The sequence below is a fragment of the Mobula birostris genome, chromosome 28, assembly GCF_030028105.1.
Source record: "Mobula birostris isolate sMobBir1 chromosome 28, sMobBir1.hap1, whole genome shotgun sequence".
Classification (NCBI taxonomy): Eukaryota; Metazoa; Chordata; class Chondrichthyes; order Myliobatiformes; family Myliobatidae; genus Mobula; species Mobula birostris.
Window position 1 is genome coordinate 7876934 of NC_092397.1, and position 24963 is coordinate 7901896.

General features: G+C 43.9%; 2 protein-coding genes across 5 annotated transcripts in view; both read right to left on the reverse strand.

The window, feature by feature from the left end:
• The window catches only part of stip1 (stress-induced phosphoprotein 1), a 47099-nt gene extending 34872 nt beyond the window's left edge, over positions 1 to 12227 (reverse strand). The window contains exon 1 of one of the 2 annotated variants that reach the window (XM_072245969.1): positions 12064 to 12227. In XM_072245969.1, coding sequence (XP_072102070.1) covers positions 12064 to 12204 — 141 coding nt within the window. In that variant the 5' untranslated portion in view covers positions 12205 to 12227. Of the gene's footprint in view, positions 1 to 2827; positions 2918 to 12063 lie in introns of those variants that run through there. The other variant, XM_072245970.1, reaches the window with a different exon arrangement.
• LOC140189275 (RILP-like protein 2) lies at positions 9981 to 23259 on the reverse strand. 3 transcript variants are annotated; one of them, XM_072245973.1, is made up of 5 exons: positions 23210 to 23259; positions 21765 to 23060; positions 21387 to 21452; positions 18910 to 19047; positions 9982 to 10581 (listed from the first exon to the last, which is right to left on the reverse strand). In XM_072245973.1, exon 2 carries the CDS (start codon positions 23050 to 23052, stop codon positions 22474 to 22476), a length of 579 nt encoding a protein of 192 aa, XP_072102074.1. In that variant the 5' UTR covers positions 23053 to 23060; positions 23210 to 23259; the 3' UTR covers positions 9982 to 10581; positions 18910 to 19047; positions 21387 to 21452; positions 21765 to 22473. The 3 variants fall into 3 exon arrangements, with proteins under 3 accessions (XP_072102072.1, XP_072102074.1, XP_072102075.1); XM_072245971.1 differs by having other exon boundaries at positions 9981 to 10581; positions 21387 to 23060; XM_072245974.1 differs by lacking the exon at positions 21387 to 21452 and having other exon boundaries at positions 9983 to 10581.
• Between the last annotated feature and the right edge of the window lie 1704 nt (positions 23260 to 24963).

Below are 24963 nucleotides of genomic sequence, written 5' to 3' on the forward strand. Positions count from 1 at the left end.
TCACTGGTGGGAAGAGCTGGGCTCGTCTGAAGTCTGATTTAACACCATTGAGTGAAGAAGGTAATAAATTAGCATTAGAACATTTTAATCTGATGGGTGCACATGGCAGGTAAACCTGGCTGGGCCCTGGAATAGGGGGTCATAGTACCTGAATTAACCTGCCGTGCATTGTTATTGATGTGTTCCAGGCTCACTTGCATTCTCGTAGCTGCCTCCTGTCAGACCAAACATGTAGGACCTGCGGACACCAGCTTTAACTTACGCAGTCTCACTAGAGTTTAGAAGAACTGGGGGGGGGGGGGGGGGGGGGGGGGAGAATCTCATTGAAACCTATCGGATATCGAAAGGCCTAGAGAGGATGTTTCCTATAGTGAGAGAGTCTAGGATGAGAGGGCAAAGCCTTAGGGCAGAAGAACATTCCTTTCGAGCAGAATGATGAGGAATTTCTTTAGCCAGAGGGCGATGAATCTGTGCAATTCAATGCCACAGATGACTGCAGAGATCAAGTCATTGGGTATATTTGATGTGGAGGCTGACTGGTTCTTGATTTGTCAGGGCAACAGAAGTCACGGGGAGAAGGCAGGAGAATGGGGTTGAGAGGGATAATAAATCAGCCATGATGGAATGGTGGTGCAGACTCGATGGATCGAATAGCCTAATTCTCCTCCTATGATCTTAAAATAAACCAAACGACCCATTTTTGTTTGTAATGTTTGCTTTTCTGAAAATAAAATAAAGGAGATTTTGAATTTTAGGAAGCTGAGGAATTTTCTTACATCTTCGCTCAGGGAAGGTGAGGCAATTCCCCAGAAAACAAGAGTGATATTTCTATCATATAGACACAGTGGATTCCAGTTTATTGGGCCATCAGTAATCAGGACAGTCTCTTATTTGGGACAACTCTTCAAGAACAAAGGCTAATCCAGGATACTCATTTACTTGGGACACTATGCTGCCTAACTGGGACAGAGGACTTTTGCCCCAAGTTAGTCAGAACAGTTTCTAACATCAGATGTGTGCTGTCAAACACTAAACCATGCTCAGAGTGAACAGTTTAAAATAAATACTGCCAGTTGTGTGTGCTTGTGTTCAAAACGCAGCGACTTTTGTCACTGATAGCGGGTGAGAAACTTGCAGCAAGACAATTCAGAGCTGTTTCACTCACTGCCCGTTCCCAGCAGTTCCTCCAGGAGTGAAAATTAAAAGGTTTTACTACTTCAACAAATTAGGAACCATGAAGGTTTTGAAGGTATCAACAATCGTCTTGAATGTCACAATGAAAATAAAGATTTGGAGGATGAAATAGTTGAGAGCATTGTATGAACATTATCTACACTAGGCGTCCGAGCTGAATTTGCTAATTTACAGTCAATCAAAAGAGCAAAACAACATACACCAAATTACTCCTTCAAAAGCCATTAGGAACTAATATGGTTTTATAGTACTGTAGTGGTATTGGTAGCAGTCTAATCTGTCCTGTATTTCATTTAAATGCACAATTTGTTCCTCACCTAAATGATAGTTTGACGTCTTTTTAAAAAAAAACATACCTTTTTAACTATTTCCATGAAACTTCAGCTAATTAGGACAGCTGTTTAATTAGGACAATTAACCCATTTCAACTGTATTTATTTAGGGTACATAGCTCAGAAAGGGGCCTTCGGCCCAGCAAGCCATACCATTGAGCAACTCACTGATTTAACCCTAGCCTAATCACAGGGCAACTTACAACTGATTAGCCTACTAACCGGTATGTCTTTGGACTGTGGGAGGAAACCCACGCAGGGAGATCGTACAAGCTCCTTACAGGCGCCGCTGGAACTGAACGCCAAAATATCCCGAACTGCAACAGGGCAGTAAAGGAGGCACCTCAATCTAATGAACTCCTGTTGGTCAAAGACTGTCAAAAGTATCTGTACTTGGAACATTAGAGCTGGGGAAGCTGTGTTTGGGAGCGGGGTGGTAGTTGGAGATGAAGTAAAGCACCACGAACCAAAAATACTCTCTCGATTTTTCTTCCCCTCCATGCCAACAGCAGAGAGACAGTCGACTATAAATAGACCATCATTTGTTGGGGCTTGCACTAAAGGAAGGATTTCATCCATCTTCTCGTGCTCACAGTCAATATAGAGTATAGCACAGAGATTATACAAGCCTCCAAGTCAATGTCAGCAGTTTTTAAAAAAAGGTTACCTCAAGTCAGCCCCACTCTGTGCACAAACAACCACTCCATCCTTTTCAGAACACACACCTGATTCAAAAGACCCCCCCCAAGTCCGCAATCACTCAAAGACAGCAGCTGAGCCTGAAAGGGGCAGGAGGGGAATTAAGGTTAACGCCACGAGGTCTGTACCAGTTTTTAAACTATAGTAGCTGCCCAGACCATTGAGACACGACCATGCGAATGAATGAAGCCTCAGATCTCCTCACAGGAGGGCATCAGGCGTGCCTGAAGGCAGAGGTGTTCAGTTTTTAAACAAGTAAAGTGTTATGAGCCTACAGAGAGAAAAAAATATTACAAGTCAGGGGAACTTTAAAACCCCATGCACTTCAAACAGCAACATATATGCAAGTTACATCTTTGCCTAACAATTTTTTTTAACAATGCACTTTACAGGGCATCTGCTCATCTTGACAGAAGCTACGGTCTGCTTTTTTTTTAATAGTTGATCCTTAACGTGGCTTTCTTCAACACACACACCCCCACTTTCGCCTCGTTACAGCATACATCGCGCCGAATGGCTCTCAATGCATTCCGTATCCCCTCCAAATTTAACTGCTGCTCGGGTAGGTTTTGGACCAAAACCTTTAATTCTGGCCAACTCACCTTCGCTAGATCCATCTCCAGCACAGTCTGAGCGCCTCACCGACTAACCATGCACCTTCTCGAACTTACTAGAACTCGCCTCGGAAATCCCGCCTCTGCCCACTCATTGGCGTGGGCTTTCGACGCCCGGCCTTCTGATTGCCCCACTCGGCCGTCAATCGCGGCTGACGGGAGTAGGGGGCAGTCTTGCGGGAGGGATCCCGCCCCCCGGGGCCGCCCACTGGCTACCAGCGCCGCCAATCAAACCGCAGCGTCCAATGAAGCGAAGCAGGGAAAGCAGAAAATGCTGGAAACGGTACATTTCCGTCTTCTTTCGATGACGATGCATCCGATTGTACCAATCACCGGCATCTATCCGCTTCCTGGTGTCATGATTGACATGGGGCCAGTGAGATCGACTCGACCCGTCAAGGGGACGTATGTGATTGGATAGCAATCTGTAGATTTATGATTGGGTAGGTGTATCATCAGTAAAAGGAAGCAGCGGGAATTTGACAACTTGGACAATAGACAATAGGTGCAGGAGTAGGCCATTCAGCCCATCGAGCCAGCACCGCCATTCACTGTGATCATGGCTGATCATCACAATCAGTACCCTTTTCCTGCCTTCTCCCCATATCCCTTCACTCCACTATCCTTAAGCGCTCTATCTAACTCTTTCTTGAAAGAATCCAGAGAATTGGCCTCCACTGTCTTCTGAGGCAGAGCGTTCCATAGAACCACAACCCTCTGTGTGAAAAAGTTTTTCCTCAACTCCGTTCTAAATGGCCTACCCCTTATTCTTAAACTGTGGCCCCTAGTTCCGGACTCCCCCAACATCGGGAACATGTTTCCTGCCTCTAGCGTGTCCAATCCCTTAATAATCTTATATGTTTCAATCAGATTCCCTCTCATCCTTCTAAATTCCAGTGTATACAACCCCAGTCGCTCCAATCTTTCAACATATGACAGTCCCGTGCTACACCTCCTTCTCCCTTATTCTGGTTTCGACCCCCTCCTCCTCCAGTTTTGATGAAGGTCCTCGATCCGAAACGTCTACTGTTTACTCCCCTCCATAAATGCTACCAGACCTGCTGAGTGACTCCAGCATTGCTTGAGGGATTTGACATCCGCTTGTGATTTCCCACATCCTCCCCATGACCGTGTGAGTGTCCTCCGGGTGCTCTGGTTTCCTCCCGCAGTGCGAGTGGGCTCCCTCACCTCTGCCCCTCGACACAGGTGCACCTCAGGGCTGTGAACTAAGCCCCTCCTTTACTCTCTCAACACATGACTGTGTCGCCACCCACCGCTCCAATCTGCTAATTAAATTCACTGACTAATCACTACATTGGTTGGCGGACAACAGAAGAGATTCAAAGACGTCTTAAAAGCCAACACGAAGAAGTGTAACATCGACATCAACAATTGGGAAACCAATGCCAAGGACAGGAAACTCTGGCAAGCCATCATCCGAGAAGGAACAGCAACTTTCGAAGCCAACGGATGTGCAGAATTAGAAGAAAGGAGATGAAAATGGAAAGAGAGGCAGCAACAACCAAAGCCCGACCTGCCATCTGGAACTACCTGCCCTGAATGCAGAAGAACTTTCAAAGCCAAGATTGGACTCATAAGCCACTTGAGAGCCCATAAGTAGATCAACAGAACGAAGACCATCATCCTCGACCTCAAGGGATAGCCACGACAACAACATTGATTGGCCTAATCTCAAGTAATAATGAGGCAGCCTACAGAGAAGGAGTCATCACCCTGACACAGTGGTGTCAAGAAAACAGCCTCTCCCTCAATGTTGCAAAAACAAAGGAGCTGGTTGTGGACTACAGGAGTAATGGAGGCAGGCTAACCCCTGTAGACATCGATGGATCTGGGGTTGAGAGGGTTAAGTTCCTCGGCATACACATCCCCAAGGATCTCATGTGGTCTGTATATACCGGCTGTCTAGTGAAAAAAGCACAACAGTGCCTCTTTCACCTCAGACGGTTGAGGAAGTTTGGTATGGGCCCCCAAATCCTAAGAACTTTCTACAGGGGCACAATTGAGAGCATCCTGACTGGCTGCATCACTGCCTGGTATGGGAACTGTACTTCCCTTAACCGCAGGACTCGGCAGAGAGTGGTGCGGACAGCCCAGCACATCTGTAGATGTGAACTTCCCACGATTCAGGACATCTACAAAGACAAGTGTGTAAAAAGGGCCCGAAGGATCATTGGGGACCCGAGTCACCCCAACCACAAACTGTTCCAGCTGCTACCATCTGGGAAATGGTACTGCAGCATAAAAGCCAGGACCAACAGCTTCTTCCACCAGGCCATCAGACTGACTAATTCATGCTGATACAATTGTATTTCTATGTTATAGTGACTGTTCTGTTGTACATACTATTTATTACAAATTGCTATAAATTGCACATTTAGCGTAAAGATTTTTACTCATCATGTATGTGATGGATATAAGTAATAAAGTCAATTCAATTCAGTCCAAAGATGTACTGGTTAGTAATTGCCCCATGATTAGGCTTGGGTTAAACCAGGGAGGTGTGGGCACGTGGCCAAGTGGTTAAGGCGTTCGACTAGCGATCTGAAGGTCGTGAGTTCGAGCCCCAGCCGAGGTAACGTGTTGTGTCCTTGAGCAAGGCACTTAACCACACATTGCTCTGCGACGACACTGGTGCCAAGCTGTATGGGTCCTAATGCCCTTCCCTTGGACAACATTGGTGTCATGGAGAGGGGAGACTTGCAGCATGGGCAGCTGCCGGTCTTCCATACAACCTTACCCAGGCCTGCGCCCTGGAGAGTGAAGACTTTCCAGGCGCAGGTCCATGGTCTTGCAAGACTAACGGATGCCTTTTAACCGGGGGATTGCAGAGTGGCTCGAAAGGCCAGATGGGCCTATTCCGTGCTCTGTCTCAATAAATACATAAATACATTTATGTAAAGGTTGTAAACAAGAGAAAATCTGCAGTTGCTGTAAATCCAAACAACACACACAAAACGCTGGGGGAACTCAGCAGGCCAGGCAGCTTTTATGGAAAAGAGCAAACAGTTGATGTTTCGGCCTGGCCTGCTGAGTTCCTCCAGCATTTTGAGTGTGTTGCTATGTAAAAAGTTGGTTTAATTAATAATGGGGAGAAAATGTATCTACTTGTATTCATATCCACCTTTCAGATCCATCGACTATCCAACAGGCTGTTTGATTTTTAGTCGTTTTAAAGAAAGAACCTTCTGGAGCTGCCACAATGGCCATTTGCAACACCAGAATTAGCACGACACAAGAGACTGCAGATGCTGGAAGTCTGGAGCAACGCACAAAAGGCTGATTGGGCTCAGCTGGTCAGGTGACATTGTTGCAAATGTCCATACTGACAATTATTCTACTAAATGGCAATAAACGAGGACTGAGTGTCCTCATAATCTAATCTAATTATTCCAAAAACTTTTCAGGAACGTTAGCGCACAAAATTTGTCACCCAGTTTTAAGAACCAGTTCCTTGAGGTTGTTATAGCTGGGGGTGGTAATGGGGAAAAGCTCCCACTACCTATTAAATGCTCCCAAAGCCGTGCGTCTCAAATAGCCACTGACAACCAAGCCCAGCTCCTGGCCTTCACGTGTGGCTTAGCTACTAAGCCTGGTGGAACTGTTTCTACTGACAGGAGAAGGGGCAAAGGCGGGTTACCGGCATCTTAAAACCGGTCGCTTCGGGCAGACGGGGCTCGTCAGCCCCGGACGGCAGCTTATCTAAGAGAAGGAAGACTCTGATCTCAAACGTCTGCTGCCTTGCGGCTGTACCCACTCATGGAGAAGGCTTCGGGAAAAGTCCAGAGCTGGAGTCCTACATTGAGTTCAACGCTGACTGCCAACTTCCACAATGTCGCTGCTGCCAAACTGTATCTGGTCTCTGCCGTTCCTTTGGGTTCATCAGCTGTGTGGGCAACAGCTTGCTCTCCACACCGTACTGCCCAGGCTTGCGTATCTAGACAGCTCCATCGCAACATCCACGGCCGACCCTGACCGATGGAGGCCTCACTTACTCAGTTTTTAAAAAGCAAGATATCGGGCCAATAGATTATCAACAGAAACTTCAACATTATCTATTTCAATGTTGTGTAAAACTGAGAAAATATAAAGTTGCTTGTAAAATCAATATGTAATTAGTTCCCAAATAGCTCAGTACTCTGTCTTGTTATTTATTTCCAGATTAATGCCGCAATGAAAACTTGCAGTAATCACTGCAGAATATTCTAGCAAATCAAACATATTGGCCAATATTAAAATATACGGTCGAGCACGATGTTTTATTGGTTGAGGAATAAATGTTGCTCAGGACACCGATGATGCCTGAAATAGGCTGAAGAACAGTAACTCATTTTGCAACCAGGCACGTTATAACCCTCAGGATTTGTTAAGTTTAATCATTTTCACATAAACCCGCATTTTATCCACGCATGTGGATGTCTCTGCTTCCAAGGTTATTTTTTCAATTTATTTGCGTAATATTTTCTTTTAAACACAATTGTTACCTTGACGAGTTTCGTCGACACCGTATCATGGATATTTGATACACCACCAGAGATACTCGCAAATTTCTACAGATGTACTGTGGAGAGCATTCTAACCGCCTGTATCACTGTCTGATATGGGGGGGGGGGGTGGTTACTGCAGGGGATCGAAATAAGCTGCAGAGAGTTGTAAACTCAGTCGGCTCCATTGTGGGCACAAGGAGCACCCCCATCACCCAGGACATACCCTCTTCTCATTGCTATCATCAGGGAGGAGGTACAGGAGCCTGAAGGCACACACTCAACGATTCTGGGACAGCTTCTTCCCCTCTGCCATCCAATTTCTGAATGGACATTGAACACACAAAAACTACCTCACTACTTTTTACTTTATTTCTCATACGGCATGCTCCCCAATCCAGGCAACATCCTTGTAAGTCTCCTCTACACCCTTTCTGTATGGTTTCCACGTCCTTCCTATAGTGAGGCGACCGGAATCGAGCACAGTATTCCAAGTGGGGCCTGACCAGGGTCCTATACGGCTTTAAGCAGGCTTCAATTATATTGGTGCCCAGGAAGAGTGTGGTGACCTGCCTCAATGACTGTCACCCTGTTGCACCTGCATCCACAGTGATGAAATGTTTTGGAGGCTCGTGATGGAACGTATCAGCTCCTGCCTGAGAGGTGACTTGGATCCGCTCCAATTTGCCTACTGTCACAACAGGTCCACAACAGATGCCATCTTATTGGCTCTTCACCCAATCCTGGACTACCTGGACAGCAAAAAGGCATTCTCTTTATTGAGTACACCCAACACTCAATCCCATGATCCCCTCAAAAATAATCAGTAAGCTCCAAGAGCTTGGCCTTAATACCTGAAACACGAGGAAATCTGCAGATGCTGGAAATTCGTGCAACGCACACAAAATGCTGGTGGAACGCAGCAGGCCAGGCAGCATCTCTAGGAAGTAGTACAGTCAACATTTCCGGCCGAGACCCTTCATCAGGACTAACTGAGAGATAGTAAGAGATTTGAAAGTGGGAGGGGGTGGGTGAGATCTGAAATGATAGAAGACAGGAGGGGGAGGGATGGAGCTAAGAGCTGGAAAGTTGATTGGCAAAAGGGAGAGGATCATAGGACGGGAGGCCTAGGGAGAAAGAAAGGGGGAGGGGAGCACCAGAGGAAGATGGAGAGCAGGCAAGGAGTTATTATGAGAGGGACAGAGAGAGAGAAAAAAAAGGAAAACAAACAAACAAACAAATAAATAAATAAGGGATGGGGTAAGAATGGGAGGAGGTGCATTAATGGAAGTTAGAGAAGTCAATGCTCCTGCCATCAGGTTGGAGGCTACCCAGACCGAATATAAGATGTCCCATGATCCTCTCCCTTCTCCAGCCTTGTATCCCTTTTGCTTAGAAGAATGGGGAGGGTATCTTATTGAAACTTAACCTTTGCTTGCATCTTCGGAAACAGGTCTATTTCAATCCTTAATATTTTTTCTTTCCTTTTCAGGGTTACTTTGAAGACCCTGACCTGGAGTTACATGCTGACTTCGGTTCCTTGTGGGAATGGGTCCCACTCACAGGGCCTCACGACTGGCCGCTTTTCGATATGCCAAGGCCGCGGCCTGGTAGACTAGTGTGCCGTCAGGGTGCCGGATTTTCTTGGCTCTGGAGACGGGTGGATTCGAGGTCGGTGCTGCCGCCTGATGTGTCGTGGGAGTACACGGAGGATCGAAAGCGGCGAGCTGGCTGCTGACTGTAGGCCCAGAGACCCGAGTTCTTTGGGCACAGAGCTTGGAACAAGCGACGCCATGGACTTTTAACACCATAAATCGGCAAGTTGTTTGTTATGTCTCCCCTCTCGCTGTGAAACAGGGACACCCCTTTTTCCCTTATTAGGGAGAGAGAGAGAGCCTGTGGTATGTCAAATACTGGGTGAATGAGTAGTCTTTGGGATACTGCAAGTCTGTGTCTTTATTGATGCTCGCATCCCGCTTGACTGCTTGGTGGAGGGTGCAGATGCTTTTTTTACTGGTGGGGGAGGGGGAGTCATTGCTTTGCTGCCGCTTATGCGTGGGAGGGGGGAGCTGGGGGGGGCTTCGGGGTTCTAACATTTAACTGTTATTCATTCTTTGGAGCACTCCTCTGTTTTTGTGGATGTTTGTGAAGAAAAAGCATTTCAGGATGCATATCGTATACATTTCTCTGACATTAAATTGAACCTATCAAATATTGAAAGGCCTAGGTCGAGTGGACATGGAGAGGTGTCCAGAACCAGATGGCACAGTCTAAGAATACAAGGACGTCCATTTAGAACAGAGATCAGAAAGAGTTTCTTTAGCCAGAGGATGGTGAATCTATGGAATTCATTGCCACAGAGACTGTGAAGGCCAGGTTTTTGGGTATATTCAAAGAGGAGATTGATAGGTTCTTGATTGGCAAGAGCGTCAAAGGCTACGGGGAGAAGGCAGGAGAATGGATTTGAGAAGGACAGTAAATCAGCTGTGATAGAGCAGATTCAATGGGTTGAGTGGCCACCTTCTGCCCTCATGTCTTATGGTCTTACGTAAGTATTCAGCAGGCCAGGCTGCATTTGTGGAGCATGATATGAAGTTAACTTTGGAGTCCAAAGTAAATTTATTATCAAAGTACATATACGTAACCATACACAACCCTGAGACCCATTTTCTTGCAGGCATTCACAAGTAAATACAAGGAACATGTTAGAATCAATGAAAAACGAGACGGACCAACAACCAGTGTTCAAAAGACAAACAGAAAGAAAAAAAGAAATAATAATAAAGATGCAATAAATATCAAGAATTGATAAATCTAATTGACTCATGTACTGTAGGTATATAGGTTGTGGGAACAGATGGGGTGAATTGAATTGACTTTATTACTTATATCCTTCACATACATGAGGAGTAAAAATCTTTACGTTACGTCTCCGTCTAAATGTGCAATGTGCAATTTATAATAAATAGTATGTACAACAGGACAGTCAATATAACCTAGAAATACAGTTGTGCCAGCATGAATTAATCAGACTGATGGTCTGGTGGAAGAAGCTGTCCCGGAGCCTGTTGGTCCTGGCTTTTATGCTGCGGAACCGTTTCCCGGATAGTAGCAGCTGGGACAGTTTGTGGTTGACTCATGTCCCCAATGATCCTTTTTACAACCTCTCTTTGTAAATGTCCTGAATAATGGGAAGTTGAAGTTGAGTGAAGTTACCTCTCTGGTTCCGGAACCTGATGGCTGAGGGGTAGATCAGTAGAAAAGTTAACTCTGTTTCTTTCACCACAGACACTATAAGTCCTGGTGTGTATTTCCAGCAATTCATTGGTTTGTATTTATTTCAGATTTGCAACCTTTTTATAAGTTTCTGTTCATGGTTTACTCTTTTCATTTACCTGCAGGTGGAAAGATTTTCTTCCTCGACATTGTCCACTCATAATTGTTCTTTTATTCTTAAAAAAAAACACATCTTTGTAGTATAAACACGAGAAAGTCTACAGAAGCTGGAAAACCACAGCAAACACACAAAATGCTGGAGGAACACACATCAAAGTTGCTGGTAGGCGCAGCAGGCCAGGCAGCATCTCTAGGAAGAGGTACAGTCGGCATTTCGGGCCGAGACCCTTCGTCAGGACTAACTGAAGGAAGAGCTAGTAAGAGATTTTAAAGTGGGAGGGGGAGGGGGAGATCCGAAATGATAGGAGAAGACAGGAGGGGGAGGGATGGAGCCAAGAACTGGACAGGGCAAAAGGGATATGAGAGGATCATGGGACAGGAGGCCCAGGGAGAAAGAAAAGGGGGAGGGAACCCAGAGGATGGGCAAGGGGTATAGTCAGAGGGACAGAGGGAGAAAAAGGAGAGAGAGAAAAGGAATGTGTGTATATAAATAAATAACGGATGGGGTACGAGAGAGAGGTGGGGCATTAGCAGAAGTTAGAGAAGTCAATGTTCATGCCATCAGGTTGGAGGCTACCCAGACGGAATATAAGGTGTTATTCCTCCAACCTGAGTGTGGCTTCATCTTTACAGTAGAGGAGGCCGTGGATAGTCATGTCAGAATGGGAATGGGACGTGGAATTAAAATGTGTGGCCACTGGGAGACCCTGCTTTCTCTGGTGTTCAGCGAAACGATCTCTCAGTCTGCGTTGGGTCTCGCCAATATATAGAAGGCCACATCGGGAGCACCGGACGCAGTATATCACCCCAGCCAACTCACAGGTGAAGTGTCGCCTCACCTGGAAGGACTGTCTGGGGCCCTGAAAGGTGGTAAGGGAGGAAGTGTAAATACTGGAGGAACTCAGTAGGTCAGGCAGCATCTATGGAAATGAATAGAAAGTCAACGTTTCAGGCGAGACCCTTCTTCAGGATTTGTAGTATAACTGAAATGTAATACAAACATTTGTCTGATCACAGATGAGAGTAAATCAGCAGATTCTGGAAATCAAAGTCCTGACGAAGGGTCCGGGCCTGAAACATCGACTGTTTACTCTTTTCCACAGATGCAGACTGGCCTGCTGAGTCCCTCCAGCATTTTGTGGGTATTATTATGTTGATACTTGTGCTTCAAGTGGGGAAATAAATAAATTGATTTAAAATTGATACATTAAACTACAACTACCAGAGCCCCTTGCACCAAGGAGTACGTCACCGGAAGTAACCCCGAGGGTGGTTCAATATTGACTAAGACCATTTTCGGCCACTGACTTTGTTAGTAAGCGCTACCTTCCGTCGAGGGCGGTAGAGTGATTTCGGCACCGGTCTCCATGGCGCTTCCGATCGGGAGACGGCTGGCCCTCCTCCTGAGGAGGAGCTGGTCGGCGAGTTGGTGGCGGCAGCAGCAGCGGGCGGCCGCCTCCCGCCCATGGCCGCCCGCGCGCTCGCCGCTGTCCGGCGGCCGCCCGGGCCCGTGTCTGCGCCTGCGCCGCCGGCCTCCGAGCTCCCCCCTCTTCACCTCCTCTGTCGGCAGAATGGCCTCCAGGGAGTTTAACCCAACTCTGCCCACCACCGACTGGAAAGTGGCCAAAAGTAAGTTCTGTGCTTCGCCCCGCGATCTGTTCCACGTAGAAAAACGCCAGACCTTGCTCCCCGCTGCACGCAAACACCGAGGATAAATCACTTCATATTTCACATAAACACGGGAGTTTCTACCGATATTGGAAATCTCGAAACGTCGACTCGTTATTCCCCTCGTCAGATGCTGTCTCCTGACCTCCTGAGTTCCACCAGCCTTTTTTTTCCCCCTGTGTGCTACTCTGATATTTAATATTACCCACGGAGCAGAAACATTTCAAAGAGTTAAACATTTTCTCATGTTCGTTGCAATATGTACGGTGCATTTACCTCAGAGGGAATATAAACAATCATAACTCTATAGTCTGAGGCAGGGGGCTCCCAACCTCGGTTAAATAGCGGGGTCCATGCATAAAGAAAGGTTGGGAACCCCTGTTCTAAGGTGACCTTTCGAACAGGTTGTCTAAAATGCGCTCAATAAAAGTTTTTGCTTTATTATTTTCTTTGCTATAAAGTGCACTGACCAATTTAAATAATGCTTGTGATATTGAGGACTGTCAAGGTAAATATGTCCAATAAATTCTTTATATAAATAATGCATGCAGCGTTGACCATCTTCCTTAGAATCAGGTTTAATATTACTGGCATATGTTATGAAATTTGTTAACTTTGCTGCAGGAAAAAAAAACCCTGAATTACAGAAGTATATGTATTGAGTTGTTGAGTTAAAATAAGTAGGCAAAAACAGAAGTAATAAAAAAAAAGCGATGAGATAGTGTTCATGGGTTTGATGTCCATTTAGAAATTGGATGGCAGAGGGGAAGAAGCGGTTCTCGAATTGTTGAGTGTGTGCCTTCAGGCTTCTGTACCTCCTTCCTGACAGTAACAATGAGAACAAGGCTTAAGCTGAGTGATGGGGTCCTTAATGATGGATGCCACCTCTCTGAGGCATCAATCCTTGAAGACATCTTCGATACTACGGAGGCTAGTGCCCATGATGGAGCTGAACTAATTTTTACAAGTTTCTGCAACTTACTTCGATCTTCCGCAGTGCCCCCCCCCCAAAAAAAGTGATACAACCAGTCAGAATGCTCTCTGTAGTACATACGTAAAAATTTGAGTGTCTTAGGTGACAAACCAAATCTCTTAAATATCCATTAGAAATATAGCCGCTGTCTTGCATCAATATGTCCTAACCAGGTTAGGTCCTCAGAGATAGTGACACCCAGGAACTTTAAATTGCTGACACTCTCCAATTCTGATCCCTGTATGAGGATTGGCTTGTGCTCTCTCGTCTTCCCTTTTCTGAAGTCCACTATCAGTTCTTTGGTCTTGCTAACGTTGAGGGCAAGGTTGTTATGACACCACTCAATTAGCTGGTGTATTTCGCTCCTGTACATTTTTTGTCATCATCTGAGATTCTGCCAACAATGGTTGAATCATCAGCAAATATACAGGTTGCATTTGAGCTAAGTCTAGGCACACAGTCATGGGTGTAGAGAGAGTAGAGCAGCGGGCTAAGTATACACACCTGTGGTGCACCAGTGTTGATTGTCAGCGACGTGATGATGTTATTTCCAATCCGCACAGTTAGCAAGTTGAGGGCCCAGTTGCAGAGGGAGGTACAGAGGCACAGGTTCTGTAGCTTCTCGATCAGGACTGTAAGAATGATGGTGTTAAACGCTGAGCTACTGTCAATGAACAGCATCCTGACATAGGTATTTGTATTGTCCAAGTGATCTAAGAACACATGGAGAGCCATTGAAATCGCGTTTGCTATAGACCTATAGTGGCGAAAGGCAAATTGTAGTGATTGTGATTAATAGCCTTGGTACAAAAGCAGGCTATTTGATTAATTGGTTCATACTGGCATTGACATTTCACTGGAGTTGCATCCAGTTTCTCTAAAGCAAAATGTTTCCTCCTCATTCATATCCATGTCTAGCTTCTTTCACGTAGCCGTAAGGTTTCCTTCACATGTTCCGCGCAGTACTGAGTTGCAAATTCTGAATTCAATGTTCACAACACACATCAGGAAAAGTTGTTTCTTCTTAACTTAGACAGTTAAGTGGACCAAGTTCCAAGTTTCTTGATGCAGTTCTTGGTGATCAATTCTGCTTTCTACATGTAGAAAGATGTAAAAACAAACCTAGTAGGGTCCTGACATTTGAGAAGATAATGGCTGATCTAACGACAACTTAAATTTCAGTCAGAGTTTTAGCAAGACTCTGTCTATCTCTGCTGTAACCATGTTCTTTTTTTCACCTCTTCTTCGGCAGTCACTTGGGATAGTGGATAATTTGCTTCCAGTCTGGTTTTGGGAATTTGGAGGTGGTTGATGAGGCCAGTGTGGGAACTGCAGACCCTTCCACAGATGAAGCTAGGTAGCTTGTGAGATGGGGCACTGCTTACACACACTTCCTCTGTGCTCCTGATGTATAGCCTCGAGATTCTTAATACAATCCTGAATCCAGCTTCACTTTGAACAATTGTGGTCCAAAGGTTCGCAGGAGGCATGGAAGTTCTGAGGACATGCTTGAATCTTTTTCTCTATCTATATTTTGAACGTGACCCGGCTGGTGGCGTAGTGGCATCAGCGCCGGACTTCGGGATGAAAGGTCCTGAGTTCGAATCCAGCCGGCTCCCCTGCATGCTTTCTGTCCGTGCTGGGTTATGGGCTGGTGATCTCTTTGGAAACTCACCCAGCAGAAGGCAATGGCAAACCACTGCTGTAACTTACCCTGTACGCTGTTCCCCACTACGTCAGAGAGGCGTGGAGGGAAATCGTCCACTAACCGGAGAAACTCTGGGTGCACATACCTTTCCTTTATATTTTGAACACCTCCCACAACAACTTGGGAACTTGGTAGAGGGGCATTCAAATGACATAACCAGTGTAGCAAATTAGAATCAGAATCCTGATTTTTGTGATTTTTTTTATATAAATGACCTGGATAAGGAAGAAGGATGGGTTAGTAAGTTTCCCGATGCAGATAGTCTGGAGGGTTGTCAGAGGTTACAGCAGGACATCGATAGGATGTAGAACTGGGCTGAGGAGTGGTAGATGGAGTTCAACCCAGTTAAGTGTGAAGTGGTTCATTTTGGTAGACAGAATATACTATTAACGGTAAGTCTCTTGACAGAGTGTAGGATCAGAGATCTTGGGATTTGTGTCCATAGGACACTCTAAGCTGCTGTGCAGGTTGATAGTGTTGTTAAGAAGGCTTATGGTGTGATGGCCTTCATCGACCGTGGGATTGAGTTCAAGAGCCGTGAGGTAATATTAAAGCTATGTAAGATCTTAGTTAGACCCCACTGTGTTCAGTTCTGGTCGCCTCACTACAGGAAGGATGTGGATACTATAGAGAGTGTAGAGGAGATTTACAAGGATATTATCTGGATTGGAAAGCACGCCTTATGAGAATAGGTTGAGTGAATTTGGCCTTTTCTCCTTGGAGTGACGGAGGATTAGAGGTGCACAAGATGATGAGGGGCATTAATCATGTGGATAGCCAAAGGCTTGATCCATGGTCTCATAAGACTAATGGATGCCTTTAAATTCACCTCTTTGGAAATCTTTTCCATTGTACTTTTTTGTTTTTAGATGTTCAAGTAAAAATTAGAAATTTATTCAAATTTGCTACAATGAACTGTGCCAAATATACTAAAAATAGTTAATCCAGCATTGCAAATTCCTTAGGGCAATTGTTTCTTTGTACATTGTCCCTTTAACCTGGAGAACCATTCAAATAAGATACACAGGAGTGCCAAAGGGTTCAGTCGTGGAGTGTAGAATGGAGCTACTTGATACACTGCACTTGTATTGGTGCTTTGCACCACTTACTTTCAGTCTATGGTAACTTGTGCTTCATGTGCTTCTTGCCTGGCACTCTCACCTTTCATGGAGTGTCACAGAAACAGGTGCATTGGCCCACAAAGACCGTGCTGCTCATTGTGCCACTCTACACTAATTCCATTCATCCTGTGGTCCATAATCTATATAATAGCAATTCGAGTTCTTATCTGGATGCTTTTTGAATGTTTAGAGTGCATCTGTTTTGAGGCAGTGCAAGCCAGACTCCAAACAGCCTTTGAAAAAAGAAACACAAGATCTCTTTTAAACTTTGCATCTCTTTCAGTCTTGTGGGAGAATGGGATTGAGAGGGATAATAAATCAGCTATGATGAAATGGCAGAGCAGACTCAATGGACTGAGTGGTTTAATTCTGCTCCTACGTCTTATGGTCGCTCACCTTAAGCCTTTTTGTCTTGAGGCATATCCACCACAGGGAAACAATTTTTACTGTCCTATATCACCCTCATTTTATAAACATCTTTCAGATAACGCCCCCCCCCCCCAGTTTCCTTTGCTCCAGGGAAAACAAACAGCTTATCCAGTCTCTTATTACAGGAGTGACACTGTAGCACAACTGCTTTACAGTATCAGTAACGACTGATTGGGGTCAATTTCCGCTGCTGTATGTACGGAGTTTGTACATTCTCCCCGTGACCGTGTAGGTTTCCCCTGCAGGTGCAAATTCCACATTCCAAGTTATACGATTGGGGTTTGGGTAGGGAGTTGTCGGCATGCTATGTTGGCACCAGAAGCGTGGCGACACTTGCATCATTGTTGTCATCACCTTGTGGCTGTCCCCAACACAATCCTAGCACTGTATTAGTCGTTAAGGCAAAAATACACATTTTTTTTCAGAGAATATGACAGCAAGTACAGGTCCTTGGGCCCACAATGTTGTGCTGACCATCTAACTTGAAGATCAATCTGACTCCTCCCTCCCACATAGCCCTCTATCTTTTTATCATCCATGTGTCTATCGGTTCCTAAGGTTGTCAAGCCGAGGAGTGGTAGTGGGGACAAGCTCCCACTACCTAGAAGTGCTCCTCACGGCATGTGACTCAAATAGCTTCTGACAACCAAGTCCAACCCCTGGCCTTCTCGTGTGCCTTAGTCTCCAAGCCCGGCGGAACTATTTCTACTGATAGGAGAAGGGGCGAAGGCGGGTCCTGGTGCCTTAAAACTAGTGCTTCGGGTAGATGGAGCTTGTCAGCCTGGGAAGGCTGCCCATCTAAGACAGGGAAAACTCTGATTTCAAACCTCCGCTGCCTTGCGGCCATACCCACTCATGGGAAAGGCTTCGGGAGTAAACCCTGAGGACAAATCTGGAGCTGGAGTCCCTAAGGCAGTCCGATGTTGCCTTCAACCTCGTTCTGGCAACTCTTGCGGCGACACCGGTGTCAAGTTGTATCGGCCCTTACCCTTCCCTTGGACAACATCGGTGGCGTGGAGAGGGGAGACTTACTGCATGGGCAACTGCCGGTCTTCCATACAACCTTGGCCAGGCCTGCGCCCTGGAAACCTTCCAGGTGCAGATCCATGGTCTCGCGAGACTACTGGATGCCATCACCAGTCTTATCTGAAGAATCTCTCAAGTGTTTCAATGTATATGTGACAAATAAATCTAATCTCTTATCTTTAACTGAAATGCTCCTGGTAAATCACCTCTACAACACCTCTATTGCACTACGTTCCTCCTATAGCATGGTGACTAGAACTGCACACAACTATTGGTAGGAGTTCCTATTCCATTTATACATTCAAATAAACCTCTTGGCTTCCTCATTTTCAAAGGAAATAAATTTCAGTCTAGTCAATTTCTCCTCATGGAAATTCTACAAACATAATCACACCCCTTTTGGTCCTTTCTAGTGTTTTCATGCCCATCCTGCCGTGCAGTAACAAGAACTTCAGAGAAATTTTGAGCTTTTGGCATTAATATGCATTTAAAAACAATTCCAACGCTACAATAGACACAATAGATACTGCAGATGCTGGAAATCTACAGCAGTATACACAGTGTGCTGGAGGAGCTCAGCATGTCGGGCAGCATCTATGGATGGGAATAAGCAGTCGACGTTTTGTGCCGAGACCCTTCATCAGATCCTAGAACATTCCCATCCATAGATGCTGCCTGACCTGCTGAGCTCCACCAGCGCACTGTGTGTATTGCTCCAACAGTACCATCGTCTAGTATCTAACACCTTTCCTAGTGTTTCCCAACACATCTTTTGAAGTAAATGGGAATCTGAATAACCTGCTGGACACCAATGATTCGTATCACAGTTTATCTTGCATGCATTTTGAAATTATTGGAATATTACTGAATAGAAAGTCCAAAGATTTTAAAGAAAAATATTCTAGTTGTTGTCTAGTACTAATTCATCAAAGCATGTAAGTACAATGAAGCAACACACATCAAAGTTGCTGGTGAACGCAGCAGGCCAGGCAGCATCCCTAGGAAGAAGTACAGTCGACGTTTCGGGCCGAGACCCTTCGTCAGGACTAACTGAAGGAAAAGCTAGTAAGAGATTTGAAAGTGGGAGGGGGAGGGGGAGTTACAATAAAGGTACTCAGATTTTAATTTTTTTTAAAGAAGTTGAGACAGAGCACACAATAGGCCCTTAGACCCATGCCACCGAGCAATCACCCCGATTTAAATTCTAACCTAATCACAGGACGATTTACAATGACCAATTAACCTACCAACTGGTCGGCCTTTGGACTGTGGGAGGAAACCCACACGGTGACAAGGAGAACGTGCAAACTCCTCACAGGCAGTGGCAGTCAATCATTCTGGGCAGAGCTGTCAAATCCATCCAGGTTTTTGAGAGTCACAGAAATCTAGAAGTAAACATATTTAATGAAAACATTAAATAATTTTAAAGTAGATATTTTGGTCACAGTACACAATCACATTTACATTTGTTTGATCCTTCTGCATTGATTTAACTAAAAGCAATTGGGTAGAAGTTTCAGTTGACTCTCAACTGACTAGAGAGGTTATCTAGTCAGCTGCTCAGTAGTATCATTACCTTCTTAGGAAAACTGAGATGCATCATCATATGCTGTTCCTTCTAGCAAAGCCTGCACCCTAAGAATGTATTATAAAACAAAACTGAGGTTCAAAATGAGTCATTTGAGAAGTGTAAAAAGTGAAGTGGGAATGAAGACGTGCGTTAAAATTTGACACGGTTTCTGTTAGCTAAAACGGGATGGAAATTTCAGTACTCTCATCTATCCAGAGAAGTTATTGCTGGAGTCCTGATGAAGGGTTTCGGCCCGAAATATCAACAGTGTACTCTTTTCCATAGATGCTGCCTGGCCTGCTGAGCTCCTTCAGCATTTTGTGCGTGTTGCCTGGATTTCCAGCATCGCAGATTTTCTCGCGTTTGCTAAAACATTGCTCTTATTTTGGTGAATCCTCTCATTGTCATTACTATTCACAGGTGCATGAACCGTAAGTCACATTGAGAACATCTGACTGCAGATAAAGTGCTAGTAAATATTAATATTGACTAGCTGGATTTTTATTGTCGGGGGCCTGATGTGTGGAATGATTTAAAGTGGAAGAAGGAAACCCTACAGAGGGAAAAACAAGGCTAGAAAAATTAACAAAACGTTTTTTCTCTCTCTAATAAAGAGCACTTGGAGGAAATTGATCAGACAGAGAGAAGATGTTACTACAAAATGGAAAGATTTGTCATCCTGAATGAAATTCCAACATGGAAGGACTTTTCTGCAAGTAAGTAATAATCTTTGATATGAAAAGGGAAATGAACTTGATGGTAATTTAAAACTTTTGGACTGTAAACAGTAATCCATATCTTTTCTTTCATCTTGAAATCCCATTTGAATAGAAAATCCTAATACCATGGTTAATTTTTAGCTTTTAACTAAATCTCTGTAGTGTGAAGTGCAAAGGCATGAAGAAAACAGGGAAACCATGTGCCTATAATTTTGCCTGGGGAAATAAATCAGAAAATGGTGGTATGCTCAGCAGGAACAGGTTAGGATAGAAATGATGACCACTGTTAGTTTTCGTGTCACTTATTTTTCATTAGAACCAGAAGTCATCTCAGTACAGAAGTATGAGTAAGAGGTGGAAGGGCAGCGGGGGTATCAATTAGTCAAGTTCTTGGTCAAGAAGCTCACCTGAAACTTTCTGTTTGTGAATGTTTGGTGAGCACAGGATTGGACATGTTTACAATAACAGGATTATTATCAAAAGAAGTAAAGAAAGAATGGAAGTTATGCTGAAGAACCCAAGCCTTTCAGTGCAGTCTGCTTTCTCTCCAAAAAAAAAGTTGCACCAAATCAGGACAAGCAGAGTAAAACTAATTTCATCAACTTGGCATTCCCAAGTCCATCTTCTGCATCAGAGATATTCATCTTCTTAGCAGGCATGTCATTGCTACCTCAGAGATACCTTGTGCAGTTCTGACAACTGAATAATCTGTTCTCTCAAAAGTCCATGTTATAACAGTCATTATCAAGAGTATTCTTGAAGGCTGGATAACCTTAAGATATAAAAACACTTTGGCCTGTTGGGCACAATATTAATTTGACAACTTTGTCTATCAGAACCGGTCATTTCTGTAACTGGGGTTTTCAGGGATTCAAAGTACATTTGTTATCAAAGAATGTATAAAAGAATGGTTTAGGTGATCCTCTCTCTAGAGCAGGAGTTCCCAACCCAATGTCCACAGATCCCTCAGTTAATGGTAGGGGTACATGTCATTAAAAAAAGAGGTTGGGAGCCTCTGCTTGGGCATTGTCTGACTTGCTGAGCATGTCCCATAACCAGACTATTGACAACACACAATAAAGACAAAGAAGCATTATTGCCACCCAAATTTACCCATTTGACCTGGTTTCACCCCCTCATAGATGTCTCCTATATCCTAGCCATTTCTTCCCCAGTCACTTCTGTATTAAAATTAGTTTTTCTTTATATCTCTTTTCCCAGCTCTGATGAAGGGATTTTGGTTTGAAACTTTAACCTCCATTTTTTCCCCTCTTACCATGATGATTCTGACTCGCTAAATATTTCTAATATTGTCTGTTATTTCAGATTTCTAGCATCTGCACTTTCTCCTTTGGATTTTCATTAACTGTCAACATTCAATGGTTTAACAAAGAAATAAATCAACTGACCAATAGTCAAATGATCACATACTTACATCATACTATCCATGTAGTTACTAAAGTACTTTGTGTAGATTTTATTTCTCGACAGGAGGAATGTTCTGAAATATATTGCAGTGGAAAATAAGTACCAGTTCTTGACCCACATTCACTGCCGTAGACTATTAATTTTATATAGTTTGGATGGATTACTAATTTTCTGAATTTTATGGCAACAGGCTGTTTTAATGTCACAGGAGATAAAAGTAAGTGGGGTATGCCCAATGTCAGGAAGCAGCTGCACACTTTTCTGGTTTCACACCAGCTACAGGATAACTCTACTTCATATTAGATATTAAAATCTTGATACATGAAATATGATCTACTTCATATGAAAACATTCTTTGATCAATGAATATATGCTTTACGTTTACCTCAGAATTGCAGGGAGGAAGTAGTCTCAAATTGGTGTGCATAGTAAAACCATAATCACAATTGCTTCATTGACAAAAACAAGCTGGAAGATCTATTCATTTAAAGCCCACTCAATAAATGTAGTTACATGGTAGATCTTTCTTCTAAAATTCTTGTTGACGAACACCTAAAAGATTGGTTGGGCTGAATGAAATATTGTTGTGTTGATAACTTTTGTCATTTATTGCAATATTTTCTGGAATTACTGTGGTTTATTGGAATTTTAAAACAAAATAGTTATTTTGAAATTAAATCTTTTTGCAATTTCTTTTTGTTTTCCTTTTATTTCTGTTCCAGTTTTTGAAAAAAAACGTTTATTATTTTGCAGGCTTCAAAATCAATTGTATAAAAAAAGTAAACTCTGAAAATTTTTTGTAACACTATATAGTTTCAAAGTACTGACATTCATTTTAAACAATTCTCTTTAAATGCTCGTCAAATACTTAGGAACAACGAGTTTACGTGGAGTTTATGGATTTCTTTCTGAGCGAAAAGAATGCATTTTAATCATTTTTTAAAATGTAGATGTTATTTTACAGGCTTACTAAATCTATTGTAAAAATAGTAAACTCTGAAAATTCTTCTTTCGTAACACTATACGCACAGTTGTTTCAAAGTACTGTCATTCTGTTAAACAATTCACTTCAAATGCTCGTCAAATCTTCCGAACTACATGGAGTTTATGGATTTTTTTCTAAGCTTAAAGAGCTTTTTAACCATGGTTTGTTCACTGCCACCGCTCGGGCCTGCCTCGTTTATTTTTGCAATTTGTGGTTTTTTTGCACCGATCAATCCATTTTTGTAACACTCAAGTTCCTCTTGTGCAACGTGCAGCTGAGCTTTCAGTTTATTCCGTTCCTGCAGCACATCCCGCAATTCCTGTAATGTGAATCGTGGGCGATCTGGATCATTGGCGTCCACCGCAAGTTTGTTCGGCCCAATATCTTGCTTTGAACTGCTTTGAACAGCCAGTTGAAGCTCCCCGCTAAGTCTTTCCGTCTCGGTTCTGAGATTGTCTCGCTCAAGCTTTAATGTTTCCATGGTTAGGCTGTTTCTGTTCACTAGACACTCCAGCATTTCTAGGACTCTGATGATTTTATACTGCAACTCGGCGACTCTGTCACAGCTTCCTGAACTGCTAAATTGGATTAAATCGCGCCCAATGATGTATGAAATATCGTAGACATTTTCAGCCGTCAGCTCGAATGGGTCTTTGTCAAATGCTGATTCGGGGTTCAATTCCTCCATTCCGTACACTGAAAATGAAAATAAGATCAGTTGACCATCCAAGGTGAAGAAGTATGGCTGTTTTGCGAACGGCACGCTTTAAGTAAAGTTTTACACTCGGAATTCAAACAATAACTGCAAAAACAAACCGAATTCGCATTTTCAATACACGCCTTACCAGCATCGACTTCAGTTTTTATCACTTCCCTTCAGTGCGAGTACTTTTCACGTGACAGGAAATACTGTAGTTGGGATTACTTGATTGGCATTCTTCTGAAGCAATCAAAGGCGTTTGGTAAACTGGTTGCTGAGCAGAGGAAAAAAACAATTGCTGGTGGAACGGTTTAGGCTGTGACGATTCATTTCCCCCCTCACTGGATGCTGTAGTCTAACCCACTGAGTTCTTCCAACAGTTTGTCTTTTACTTTCGTACAACTTCCAGTATCTGCAGTCTCTTGTATTTCCAGATGAGGATCAATGTATGCTCTTTCTTCCCATGTCTCAGGATCAGAATCAGAAATATATATATATGTGTGTGTGTGTGTGTGTGTGGGTGTGTGTGTGTGTGTATATATACACAATCTCTTGTCTTCTTGTATCCCTTCATACCCTAATTAATCAATAATCTATCAACCTCTGCCTTAGATACACCCAGTGATATACCCCCCACAGGTGCCTTTTGAAAAGAATTCCACAGATTCAGCACTCTGGCTAAAGAAATGCCTCCTCATTTCCGTTCTAACTGGATGTCCTTATATTCCGAGGGTGTATCCTCTGGTCTTAGACTCTCCCACCAGAGGAAACATCTCCTCCACATCCACTCTATCGAGGCCTTTCAACATTTGGTAGGTTTCGATGTGATCCCCCTCCCCCCATTCTTCTGAATTCCAGTGAGTACAGGCCCACGGCCTTCAAATGCTCCTTATATGATAAATTTTTCAATCCCGGGACCATTCTCATGTACCTCCTATGAACTCTCTGCAATGTCAGCACATCCTTATTTAGATAAGGGACCCAAAACTGCTCACAGTATTCCAACTGAAGCCTTGACAGTGCCTTATAAAGCCTCCACATTACATCCTTGCTTCTATATTCTAGTCCTCTTGAAATAAATGCTAACATGGCATTTGCCTTCCTCATCACCGACTCAACCTGCAAGTGAACCTTTGGGGAATCCTGCATGAGGACTCCCAAGTTCCTTTGGATCTCAGATGTTTTGAATTTTCTCTCCATTTAGAATATAGTATATATTTCCATTTCTTCTACCAAAGTTCATGACCGTACACTTCCTGATACTGTATTCCATCTGCCACTTCTTTGTCCATTCTCTTAATCTGTTCGTTCTTCTGTAGCCTCTCTGCTCCCTCACATGAGCCGCCCCTACATCTACCTTCATATCATCAGCAAACTCTGCAACAAAGCCATCATTTCCATCATTGAAGCAACACACATCAAGGTTGCTGGTGAACGCAGCAGGCCAAGCAGCATCTGTAGGAAGAGGTGCAGTCGACGTTTCAGGCCGAGACCCTTCGTCTCTTCGTCCTGAAACGTCGACTGCACCTCTTCCTACAGATGCTGCTTGGCCTGCTGCGTTCACCAGCAACTTTGATGTGTGTTGCTTGAATTTCCAGCATCTGCAGAATTCCTGTTGTTTTTATTTCCATCATTGAAATCATTTACATATAATGTAAATAGAATTGGTCCCAACAGACCCCTGTGAAACACCACTAGTCACCGGTAGCCAACCAGAAAATGCTTCCTTTATTCCCACTCTTTACCCGTGCCAATCAGCCAATGCTCTATTCATGTTAGAATCTTTCCTGTAATACCATGGGCTCTTCTTTTGATAAACAGTCTCATTTGAGGCACCCTGTCAAAGGCCTTCTGAAAATCCAAGTACACAATATCCACTGATTCTCCTTTGTCCTGTTC